The sequence below is a fragment of the Amblyomma mixtum genome, chromosome 7 (assembly GCF_055824585.1).
Source record: "Amblyomma mixtum isolate Tamu chromosome 7, ASM5582458v1, whole genome shotgun sequence".
NCBI classification, from domain to species: domain Eukaryota; kingdom Metazoa; phylum Arthropoda; class Arachnida; order Ixodida; family Ixodidae; genus Amblyomma; species Amblyomma mixtum.
The window spans coordinates 43,917,480-43,929,972 of NC_143018.1; the positions used below are offsets into that span (position 1 = coordinate 43,917,480).

General features: G+C 48.9%; 1 protein-coding gene across 2 annotated transcripts in view; it reads right to left on the reverse strand.

Moving 5' to 3' along the window:
- The window catches only part of LOC149335833 (prolyl 4-hydroxylase subunit alpha-2-like), a 36,362-nt gene that overhangs the window by 4,361 nt on the left and 19,508 nt on the right, over positions 1–12,493 (reverse strand). Inside the window, exons 13-15 of one of the 2 annotated variants that reach the window (XM_089552401.1) lie at positions 10,283–10,336; positions 8,139–8,207; positions 6,949–8,072 (exon numbers count right to left, since the gene is read on the reverse strand). In XM_089552401.1, the coding sequence (XP_089408527.1) occupies positions 8,034–8,072; positions 8,139–8,207; positions 10,283–10,336 (162 nt within the window). In that variant the 3' untranslated portion in view covers positions 6,949–8,033. Of the gene's footprint in view, positions 1–6,948; positions 8,073–8,138; positions 8,208–10,282; positions 10,337–12,493 lie in introns of those variants that run through there. The other variant, XM_089552400.1, reaches the window with a different exon arrangement.

The window sequence follows — 12,493 nt, forward strand, 5'->3', positions numbered from 1 at the left end:
CCGCGTGTTGTCCGCGTCGCATCCGGCAACCCTCCTCTCCGCATTCCTGCGGGCAGTTTTAACCGCACCGATTTCCGTCTCCTCCTCCGCCCCCGTACAAGCAGTGTGAGGACGGCTGAACGCCTCCACCGTTATCGTGGTGCTCCCAGTGCATTGTGCGCGAACTGCAACGGCCATGACGTCAAACCAAGCATAACTGATGCTTTTCGCTTGTATATCCAGGCTTAACCAGAGCTGAGCTAAGCTACTGCCTAATTTTTTGAGGAAAGAAAATGACGCAGAAACTGCCTCACGTATCTAGGTGGACACCCGAACCGCGCTAAGGGAAGGGATAAAGAAGGGAGTGAAAGAAGAAGGAAGAAAGAGGTGCCGTAGTGATGGGCTCCGGAAATTTCGACCACCCGGGGTTCTTTAACGGGCACTGACATCGGACAGTACACAGGCCTCTAGAATTTCGCCTCCATCTAAATTCAACCACCGCGGCCGGAATCGGACCCACGTCTTTCGGGTCAGCAGCCGAGCACAATAACCACTGAGCCACCGCGGCGAAATAGTTGTGTTTGATTGCAGTTAATACAATTGCCTTACTAAAAAAGTTCAATGCAGAGTTGAATGCTTTTAATTAATGCAGTACGCAGACATCTAGTTTACGCAGAAATATAACGCTTCTTGCAACCCTTTTCCGCGTGTTCTACAAAAACGCAAGAGGGTCACCGTGTAAACGTCCCTGTGTTGAGCGGCAGTACGACAACTTGCTTATTGCACGCTCCGTAGAGGAAGGAAGGAAGGAAGGAAGGAAGGAAGGAAGGAAGGAAGGAAGGGAAAACTTTATTTACACTAATGGTTTTTCCTGCGGTTTGGGGGCATCTTCAGAGACGTCTTGGTTCTACCCCCAGGAGCCTTCTCTGTCGAAGTCGTCCGCCTCTAATCAGTGGTCGGTTGCCCTCAGTCCAGGGCTCCGCTGGCCACTGCCGCCCGTTGAGCTCGCTGTACCAGACCTTGTTGGTCTTCGCAGCGGTCGCTGGACAGCAGAGTCTCCCACTGCTCCGCACTCGGGTTTTGTATTTTGGGGACCACGTCTATGTTTTGGCAGGCCCATGTGATGTGGTATAGTGTAGGTTTTTCGTCGCACCAGGGACATTTGTTCGTGTATATCGTAGGGTGCATTTTGTTTAGTATATGTAGGTTTGGGAAAGAGCCTGTTTGTAATTGTCTCCAAGTGACAGCTTCCTCTCTGCTGAGAGATTTTCTCCGTTGAGGAGAAAAAGATTGGCTGTGCACTGTTTAATGGCCATCTCGAGTAGAATTGCGGAAGCGATGGCGCGGCAATCGCAGCGGCGGCGGCATCTCATCACTTTGACTGCCTCTGTGGCACTGGTGACGTCACCGTTCGATGACGTCACACATAGTTAAGTACTAATCACTTAGTAATGACAAATTACTAATTAATTATTAATTACTTATTGATGTCTAAATACTAATTAATTGTTAATTAATGACGACTAAGCTTCGCCTTTAGGAGCGGAACGCGACAGCGTGTTGTAGCACTGCCGTGGTCCACGGAACGCCACCACTCGTTCGGCGCGATGACTTTTGAACGCAACACTTTTTGAGGAAAGGAAATGGCGCAGTCATTCTCTGTCATCTCGGTGGACACCTGAACCGCACCGTACATGAAGGGAGGAAGTCGGAGTGAAAGAAGAGAGAGGGGCCGTAATGAAGAAAATGAAAATTGTTTTTGAGGAAAGGAAATTATGCAGTAACTCTCACACACTCGCTCCTCGCGCATGCGCAGTTGGGGCTCTCCGCGAAATCGCTTACACCTATATTATAGCGTAGTGTTGCTTTCGCATCAAAGAAATGCCGACGCGGTGGCCCAGTGGTTATGGCGCTTGGCTGCTGACCCGAAAGACGCAGGTTCAATTCCGGCCGCGATGGTTGAAATGAGGTGGAGTTGAAATTCTAGAGGCCCGTGTAATGTGCGATATGAGTGCACGTTAAAGAACCCCAGGCGGTCAAAATTTCCGGAACCCTTCACTACGGCGTCCCTCATAGCCTGATTCGCTTTGGGACGGTAAACCACATAAAGCCAAACCAAACCAGCATAAGAAAAAGAAAATTCGCTTGTTTCATGATCGCGAAATACAAGTAAACGTCGGCAATACGGCCTTCCGCTTAAATTCAGCGTCCAAGAGGGGTGTCAAAGCATTTCTGATCTGATGGCGATTGCTAGATGCACCGGATGTACGCAGCGTGGTCACGTGATTACAGGTCAGTGGACGGCTCACAAGTGACGACAAAGATTGCGCGGGGCATGTGTGTATGATCGCGTACTACCCTCCAACTATGGTTATGGTGGTGGTGGTGAAAACTTTTAATTACTGAAATAGAGTTTGGGAGCGACAGAGTGGCCCCGCTACATGGTCGGCGTCCCTAGTCCGGGACACCGCATGACAATGCCCCGTCTCTAGCCCGTTTCGCCAGAGCCCTTTGGGACTCAAGCGAGGAGCAGTTGAGAAGGGCAGTCTCCCATGCCTCTCTGGAAGGGGTAGGGGAAGGGGGGAGGTGGGGATTTTGAGTACATGCCCACACCATGTGGAAGATATCACAGGTCTCCCCACAGTGTGGGCATCGCCCATCCGTGTTAGGATCGTAATGCTTTAAGATTGCAGGACAGAGTAGAGTACCTGTCTGCAGGCTCCTTAAAGTTCGCTCCTCCGTCTTACTCAGCCCCTTTGCAGGGGCCGGGAAAAGGCGGTGGATGTCGCTATAATGCGTTATAATTTCCTTGAATCGTAGCAGCGGCTGGTTAGTCTCCGAGCCAGAAGAGCTGGGATGAGGAGCCCGGTGAGTAAGCGCTCGGGCAGCCGCGTCAGCGGCCTCATTACCTCGTAAGCCCTGGTGGCCAGGAGCCCAAATTATTCTTTTGGGTGTTGGATCAGTGGCAGTCCGTCTTAGAATACAAGCAGCTAAGGGGGAGATCTCCCCTGCCAAGTAATGATCACATGCTTTTCGGGAGTCCGTAATGATGATTCTCGAATTGGCGTGGGCGGCAGCAAGCGCTATCGCTACTTCCTCGGCTCGCATTGAATTCGGGGCTCGAAAAGAGAGTCCATCAACGTGCATTTCCTGGTGAACGACAGCGGCCGTGTAAAATCCCGTGGGCGATGGGCCTGCTACGTCTACATAATATACACCAGGTAGGGAGCCGTGTTGTCTCTCAAGAGCCCGAGCCCGCGCTTGTCGCCTGTTTACGTGCATGTCGGTCTCCATGTTACGGGGGAGCGGGGAGACCCAGAGCATATGGCGCCACAGTACTGGGATACGCTCCGCCTCCTCTGGAGTGCAGTCGTGTTGGATGTGTAAGCGGTTTAGCAGGCGGCGCCCAGGGGCCGTCTGCATGAGCCGCGTGTATTGGTTCACGAGGTGGGCCTCCCGCAGCTCCTGGTAGGAGTTTAGCACCCCCAATGCCTTGAGTTTGGCATTAGAGGTAGCCACCGGGAGATCCAGGGCTCGCTTAGTTGCCTTGCGGATGACGGCGTCTATTCGTGCCTCGTCTTGCTTAGTAGTGCGGAGATATGGCACGGCTTAGAGGATCCGGCTAGTCACGAAGGCATAGACGAGCCGAAGCGCGTCCCTGCCCCGCAGACCGCCCCGCTTGTTGGAACGCGGCGGATCATGCGCCCTACCTGTTCGCCTACTCTCTTGAGTTTCAGAATGGTGGAGTCCGGTCTGAGTCTGTGGTGAATGAAAAGGCCCAGAATACGGAGCTCCTCCACCTCTCTAATAGGACCTCCTGACAGAGAGATGTGAATTGCTGTCCTATCCTTTGGGTTCGCTCTGACATGCAAAAGCTCTGATTTCGCTGGAGCACATTGGAGCCCGCAGTCAATAGCATACGCATCGACTATGGAAGCGGCCTGCTGAAGGCGGGCCTCCATGTCCCCAAGGCTCCCCTCAGTGGTCCAAATTGTAATGTCATCTGCATATAACGCGTGTTGAATGCCTTCCACCCGGGCCAGTTGGCTTGGGAGGCGCATCAGCTATGTTGAATAGGAGCGGTGATAACACCGCTCCCTTAGGGGTACCCCGTGTTCCCATAATGTAAGGGCCGTATTCCTCGCCCTCAATCCGAAGAAAGGCCCGGCGATTAGTCAAGAAATCTCTTACATACGCGTAGGCCCTAGCCCCACAATCGGTAGAACTCAAGTTGGCCAGGATGCTTTCGTGTTTAACATTGTCGAAAGCCCCTTTCAGATCAAGGGCGAGGATGGCTTTGTCATTGTGTTGCATAGTTGTAGGTCGTATTACATCCCTGTGCAGCTGGAGAAGGACATCCTGTGCAGACATGTGGGGGCGAAACCCGAACATGGTGACTGCAAAGAAGCCCTTACTCTCCAGGTATGGAGAGAGGCGATCCCGAACCATCGTCTCCATAAGCTTGCCCGCACATGAGGTCAGTGATATGGGCCTCAGGTTGTCCGTATTCACGGCCTTACCTGTTTTAGGGATAAACGTCACAATTGACGTTTTCCACTCGGGAGGGAGTGGACGCCCGTCCCAGATCTGGTTGATGTATTCTAATAAATGGAGGTAGGCTGAGTCCGGTAGGTTCGCCAACAGGTTCACTGTTATGTGATCCCGTCCCGGAGCCGTACCCCGGAGCATTTTTGCTAAGGCCGCCTTAAGGTCGTGCAACTCAAAAGGGGCATCAAGTGTTTCATTATGCCTGCCAGAGTACATGTACTCAGGCCCAGGCGGGTCCTCCGTACGACAAAGATATCTGTCGCACAGAGTGTCCGCGAGTTGCGCCGTCGTACCTTGATACCCTTGCAGAGCCCGCCGGAGCTGCTTTTGCGTCTACCCTCTCGTTTGAGAGGGGTCGATTAGACTGCGAAAGAGACGCCACGTCCCCTTCGAGCTCATCTGATGAGCTGCGGCGTCGCAGCGTGCTATCCAATTTGAATCTGAGAGTTCGGCAGCATACGCTGCAGCTTGCTCTGTGAGTTTGACTATGCGGTCGTGTAATTTGCGATTAGTTTTCTGCTTTTCCCACCGTTTAGTTAAGCTCCGGCGCGCCTCCCACAAATGCAGGAGGTGGGTGTACACTGCGGGGATCTCTTCGGTGGTTTGTAGTGTTGTGACGTGTTGTTTCTGAATGTTGTATATGTGGTTAGCCCACTCCGCGTAGCCGCCGGAAAATAGTACGGGAGCGATAGTGTGATTTCGGAATTTGTGCCAATCGGTCAGCTTGGCTTGACCCCATTTTTTGCGCGCTGCCTTCGCCATGAGTGTAATCCGGAGAAGGAGGTGATCGCTGCCTAGAGAATCTCCCAAGTTCTCCCAAGCAGCCGCTCTAGCATTTTTAACGAGAGAAAGGTCTGGACACGTGTCGCGGGTTACCGAATTCCCCACTCGGGTGGGATACGCCGGGTCCGTGAGCAACGTGAGGCTGAGGGTAGAGATGAGCTCCGCCAGCTTACGTCCTCTTGCCTGTTCGAAGTGGTAGCCCCAATGAAGGCTGGGAGCATTGAAGTCTCCAACGATCACTAGAGGCTCTTTGGCTGCCATTTTTATCGCGCGAAGGAAGACTTCATTAAAAGTTACGCGCGGCTTATGCGGAGGGCAGTATATGTTGAGGATATGTATTGACGGGTCGCGGCGTCTGAGAGGCAGTACCCGGACCATTGTATATTCTTCCTCGGTAGTCAAGTCTAAGTCGACCTGAACCCCGGTGTAAGCCTTATTCACCAGGATGCACGTAGAGGGGCCCCCCTGAAAGGTGTTGTAGCGTGATAATTTAGCGTCTATGCCGGGCTCCTGCAGGGCAACGAGTGCCGGCATGTCACCTAGGGACTGCAGGTAGAGCTGGAGGTGTGACCGTTTTTTCCAAGCCCTGAAACCCCTGCAGTTCCATTGGATGATTTGGAATTTTTCAAGGTTTTTATCATTCCTATTAGATGTGCTAGCCATCTTGTTCTATTTATTTACGGGGGAGCGGTCTAGCTCTGGCCGGGAGCCAGCGCAACCCCAGCGAGGGGCCGCACCGACCCAACAGCTGCCGAGCCTGAACCGTGTTCCTTCGCTGCCTGGCGGGAGGCTGTCTTACGTTTGAGGTGAGGGGAATCGGAGCTAGTGGCGTTCTGAATTTGGGTGCTGACCCAGGGCTGCACGGCTTTAAGGACCGAGTCAGTGACCTGGGCCACTATGGTTATGGCTGTGCTTCCACTTCTCCTATGCTTCGCCTCACCTGAAAGTTGAAATGAAAATTGTTTTTTTTTTTCTGAGCAAAGGAATTAGCGCAGTAACTGTCTCACATATCTCGGTAGACCCTAAACCACGCCGTAAGGGAAAGGAAGGGATAAAGAAGGGAGTGAGAAAAGAAAAAAAAAAAAAACTCCTGCATTTTAATTTTCCTGTCCACCAATCTCGCTACATTTTCTGCCCCGCTAGCGTCATTCCACTGGCGGGTTATGGGGGTGGGGGCTAGGAGCAGTTACCGAGCGCCGCGGAAACATGAACGCGATGACTGTGTTCAAGCAGGGCTGTTTAGGTTGGGCCCTTCGGGCAAATGCAAAGATACCGGGCCTGAATAGAGAGAAGACGACGGCACATTCGGGCTTGCAGTAACCGCTAAATGTGAAAACTGCAGTACCGTTCATAACACTAGCCGTATTCGAGCAAAAAGGCAAAACGGAGAAAAGCGACGATCCATCCATATCACCCGCCGCGGTGGCTCAGTGGTTACGGCGCTCGGCTGCTGACCCGAAATACGCGGGTTCGATCCCGGCCGCGGCGGCCGAATTTCGATGGAGGTGAAATTCTAGAGGCCCGTGTACTGTGCGATGTCAGTGCACGTTAAAGAACCCCAGGTGGTCGAAATTTCCGGAGCCCTTCACTACGGCGTCCCTCATAGCCTGAGCTGCTTTGGGGCGTTAAAACCCAATAAACCCAACCAAACCATCCATATTCGCCTGAATAAGTTTTCGTGACCAGAAAAAAATTTGAAATGGTTGTCGTGACAACTGTTCCAACCATGCTACCCTCTGCGCCGCGTGGTGGCGAAACGAGGCTGGTGACGTCACATAGATACTGCCTATTATATGCCTACTATCGTGGGCTCGCATTCCATCTACCGTGACAGTTCACGGCTTTTGCGCGACGCGTTTGTTTCAGCAGAGACTATATTTTTACTTTTTATTACTAGGCTTCGAGGCTGACGCCGGACGCTCCCTGCTGCTTTTTTTTCTGCCACGCTCAGAGCCAATTTTCAATCTAAGTTGGTCCGAACCGGAAGCATAGACGAGCTAAAATTTTATTGCGCTACAAGTTTGCCATACTCACGGGGCAAATCAAGGAGTTAACAATGACAAAAGGCGCATGGGCAACAATATGCTTGGTTCCGCCTTTGTTCACCCTTTGCTCACGTAAGCACTACAGACATTTAGGGCAACTAAATTTTAGCTGTAATGGCGTAAGAACTAACCCAGCAAAGAGCAACACATGTTAGAGTTGCTAGCAACGCTTGGATACGTGGCTGGTACAATACGATTTGTAGTAAGCGCTTCTTGCTGATGGGTATAGTTTTGCTCAAGGAGAAGAGACGGCGCCAGTGGTGCTGCAGCTGGGAGATATTCGAGACCTGGAGCACTACGTGGTTTTTGCTCAAGGAAAACAGATGGCGCCAGTGGTACTACAACAGAGAAGCAAGAAGGCGATTCGAGATCTGGAACACTAAAATACGCGCCTTGCGAGGTAGCGACAACACTTCGTCGAGAATCCTTTCGGTTCAGTGTGCAATACAATATGAGTGCTTTCACGGTTTAAGTTGGTCTTCTAGACAATGAAAATTGATGTTTTGAGCAACAGAAAGGGCACAGCATACGTGTGTCACTTTTAGGTGGACATCCTTAACTGTGCCATGAGGGGAGACACGGAATAAACAGTTTAAGAAGAAAGAGAGAAAGGTTCGCCTGAAGTGGAGGGCTCCGGCGTAATTTCGACCACTTGTGGATTTTTAACGTGCACCGATATCACGCAGCACGCGGGCGCCGATGCCATTTTGTCAGCAGCTAGGAGTAATGGAAAACAGGAAAAGTGCTAAATGTTGCCCGCATACCGCTTTTTACTATTCTCACCTTTTTCGGTGTTAATCGTACACCAAGATGTGGGAACACTGTGGCTCCTCCCTCTTCGACGTCACTCAGCTGTAAAGAGAGACAGGCAGAAACTTTAAGCAAGTGTGACGTGATGCACCGTAATCTCCAGTGCTCCGACTTTCCGGAAGGTGAGAAAAGCTGGAACGTTTTAGCTTAGCGCTAGCCCATTACCGCTAACATCCAGCAGTGCAGGCGCGATGACCCTGACACCCGCGTCACTTGCGGGCCACTACAGCCATTTGCGCATGCGCCGTTGGATGCTGGTGGTATAACAGTATACGGCTGCAACATAGTTAACCAGAGCTAAAAAGAAACACAAGGGGCAGCGAAAAGGGGCCGACGGGACGCATTCTTGCTAACCAATATGTTGTAACCAGTTACTCAGTACCAGCAGTTACGATAACGCTTAGCTAGCACGTTTTATTTTTGCCCTGACCGCAAAGTGGCTTATAAGTTTAAGGAATGTGAGTAGAGCTCCCGTTCAAGCCCCAGAGACAAAGTGGTGCCCCTAGGAAGTTTTGAAAAGGAAGGAAAGATAAACACACACGACGGAGTGTTATGAATGCCCTCGAGCGGCAGAACATTTGCCACAGGCAAGATGCAAGTACTGCAAAAAGTGTCAACCACGGTTTCATGAGATAAAGATTTTAGGTAGAAGCAAAGACACAAGGGCAAGGGAACTATTGGAAGCATTTCATATAAGGAAGAGAGGTGTATCTTGTGTTAGCGATACGTCGGTGAACCTCTTCAAATCGGAAATGGCGTATCTTGAACGGTTCTGTAGATAGTGTTGTGTGGAAACTGGTATCTCTCTGCACGTGTCCTGGTTTTCCTTATATTTGCTACGCTGTTAGTAAATAAAGTTAGATGAAGTTTAGCGCTAGTCCTGTATGGTCCTCTCTTGTGTTCGTCTTGGTTGCGCTACTGTTCTTTTCTTACAATATGCACCATCTAGCCCAACAAAAAGTTCTTCCAGACGGAAAATGACTCCTCCTGGAATCAGACACGTCTCCGACATGGAGCAAATTTCCCCTCCTAAAAAATTGGAGGGGGCACTTAACCTTCGCCATAAGGATATGACGCGATAGCTTTTATGGGTTAATCCCCATATATGCAGACGGTCGTTCTCTACTTTGCATTCATAGATCCCTGTGAGTCCTCATACCCCTCCTGACGCAGTGGTGCAGAGGTTAAGCGATGCGCCACTGCCCTGCAATGGCAGGTGATTCCAATGGTGGGCCTTGTGCGACCCAGATTGCTCTTCCCGAGTGACCAATCATTAATTTAACTGCCACCTGCTACGGTGGGCAGGCTGTGGTGACCCCACAAGGTCACGTGACCTTGTGGGGTGATTTTTGGCCCGTGATTTTTCGCTCACAACGCTGACGCCGACAAAACCGACACTGGATTTTCTGGTGAATGGGGCCTTACACGCTATCACGTTAGAAAATACTTAAGGCGTGGTGCAGCCCTGAGATAACAGTGAGATAATCCGGGAGCAGATTATTACAGTGATTGTTGACTGTCGCTTCTGTCGCATTTTTGTCATCCTCCGCGCTGGCTAGTTTATACCAGCCATAGCGGCCGCGTTTTAGTTCGAGCTAACGAAGCAGAACGAAGGCCGTATGGAACAAAGCTGGGCTAGAACAGTAACGTGATTCCGTCAGGGAATTTAGCAGGCATGCTGAAAAATGCATCTGGATTTAAGGTCCCATTTAAGCGTCTCTAATCACTTAATTGCTCAACAGCAGCAACAACAATAACTACAAAAACTGCAGCTGAGAACGGGTGGTGATTTGTGTTGATTTTTAGACGTTAGGTGATTAACGCGTAGCTTATGCAGTTATTGTTAATGCGGCCGGCATGCTCGGATTGAGAGAAAAAAATAAATAAGTAATAATTAAGTTCTGCTTGGATCTGTAACATGATCTGCAGTATGAAATAAATAAAAAAAATTGTAACTCAGTATAGCGTTCAGGCTGGCTAACATTATTCTGTTACATATATAAAAAAAAATCTTAGGAATTATTGCTCGCCCTGCTTCAGATATATTCTTTCATTGGAAAGCAATGAGCGAGTAATGAAGGATGAAGAAAAAAAAACGTCCATGAACAGTGACTCACGTAGAACATCAGTGTGGCTATTCGATCTCCGGACACCCGCTCGAAGTCGTCCATCTTGAGGGCAAGAGAAAGGCGGCAGAATTTTAGCAACGTGCAGTGGTAAAGAACAGAGTCATTAATATCACCATGGTCGCTGAGAACCGATGTCAACGTACTGCAAAACGAAAAGACTGCCGGCGATACTGAAGTGCCCTTCACTGTCTCAACAAAATCATACTTGCCTATTTTGTGACGTCATTTCACCATGAGATACTAAGCTGCTGCCTCTTACGTTGCCTTCTTCCTAGTACCCTCTTTGTCATTTAGTAATAAATGTCATTTGTTTCTTCTTAGAACTGCGCGCACTGCAATGCTCGTTACCTTAAGCTATTTATTCTTTTTTATTTAACAATGCTGCTTATTTCACCAGAGATATACTGACACCATCTAGATACGGACATAAGGATACCATACGGGAGGATAACATCTGATGTTACAATGCAATCTAATGCTATACAAAAATATAATTTCACCTACTTTAGCAGAAATGACTACAAGAAGAAATAAATTAATGGCAATAGATAAGCGACACAAATGAGACTTAGAGAGTTAGATTACGAAAACATCAACAAGCAAGAAAGAAAAAATATAGAGAAAGTGCTTTCCCCGAACGTGCCGCTGAAGTTACCTTGTTCTATCGTCCGCTTCAGGCATTGGAGACAACAAAGCCCGGTAGGCCGCTGCGATGTTTCTTACTCTACCCACGTGACCAATACGACAGCTTGCACTGATATTAACTTCTCATGATTAACATTTTGGGACAAAAATTTTTAATATTGGAAAACTTTAAGGTACTGTTATGGAAATATTGAAGATAATGGTCCATTCTTCCAATGCGCAAGCAAAATCTTTCTTGTAACAAGAAAGTTTTTCCATCGGTCGCATCGCGCAGTTAAGACTGCCATAGGAAACCAACGGGGAACGCTTTTGACGATAGCAAAAACGTTAATAGCTAAAAAATGGAAGCCTGCCGACTAAAGATCTGCAGATTAAAATTCATTGGTACAGTGAAACCTTACAGTATATGAAAAATTTGCTTTCATAAACTCGTTCCCGTTCAAAAATGCTTTTATTTATTTATTTATTTATTTATTTATTTATTTATTTATTTATTTATTGTACCCTCAGGGCCATAGGCATTACAGAGGGGAGTGGGTTAATTAGGATAAAGAACAATGAATACAATACAGTGAAAACAGGTAGTACAGAATAAATTTTCTCCAAATTAAAACAAACAACATTCACAAAGCGTAAATAACATAAAATCAATGTACATAACACAGTGGAAACAGATATAACACATGAATCAACTTCTTTCTGAATAAACAATGTTAGCTATTGCGTCGTGAAAGGTTTTGTTATCTGCAATGGCTGCAATATCGGGGGGGGAAGGCGGTTCCATTCCACAGATGTGCGAGGAAGATATGACTGAAAAGAAGATTTGGTGTGGCATGTTGGGATGCCAACCTTGTGGCGGTGATCGATGCGACGTGAAATGTATTCTGGGGGTGATATGAAATAGTCGTGAAGCGTAACGTGATGATATAGCTTGTGAAATAGTGTTAGGCGACCAACTTTACGGCGAGATTGTAACGGTGGGAATTGTTCAGAATTGTTGCGTATTGATTGATTTATTGGGGTTTAACGTCCCAAAGTGGATCAGGCTATGAGGGACGCCGTAGTGAAGGGCTCCGGAAATCTCGACCACCGGGTTTTCTTTAACGTTCGCTGACATCGCACAGTACACGGGCCTCTAGAATTTCGCCTCCATGGAAATTCAGCCGCCGCGGCCGGGATCGAACCCGCGTCTTTCGGGACAGCAGCCGAGCGCTGTAACCCCTGAGCCACCGCGGCAGGTATACGATCCCCCACTAACGTAGTCTGTCTTCTCTCCGAGGTTCTGTATTTTCACTGAAGCTCTCGAAGTACAATACACCAAACCCAAAGAGGAGCTAACAGTACGGATCTTCCCGTCAGAAAACATTTTATCTTGGAGAAATATTATTTTGTGATGTGTCTGTCCTCCAATGAAAAACCCAGTTGGAGAGCAGGGAGCTCAGCCCGCAATTAACACGTGCACAAAATCAAATTTGTGATAATCATGTCAGTGCGGTCCAAAACTGCCACCATAATGCGGTCAGCACTTGGCCTCTCGTATCTCCTTCCAACCAC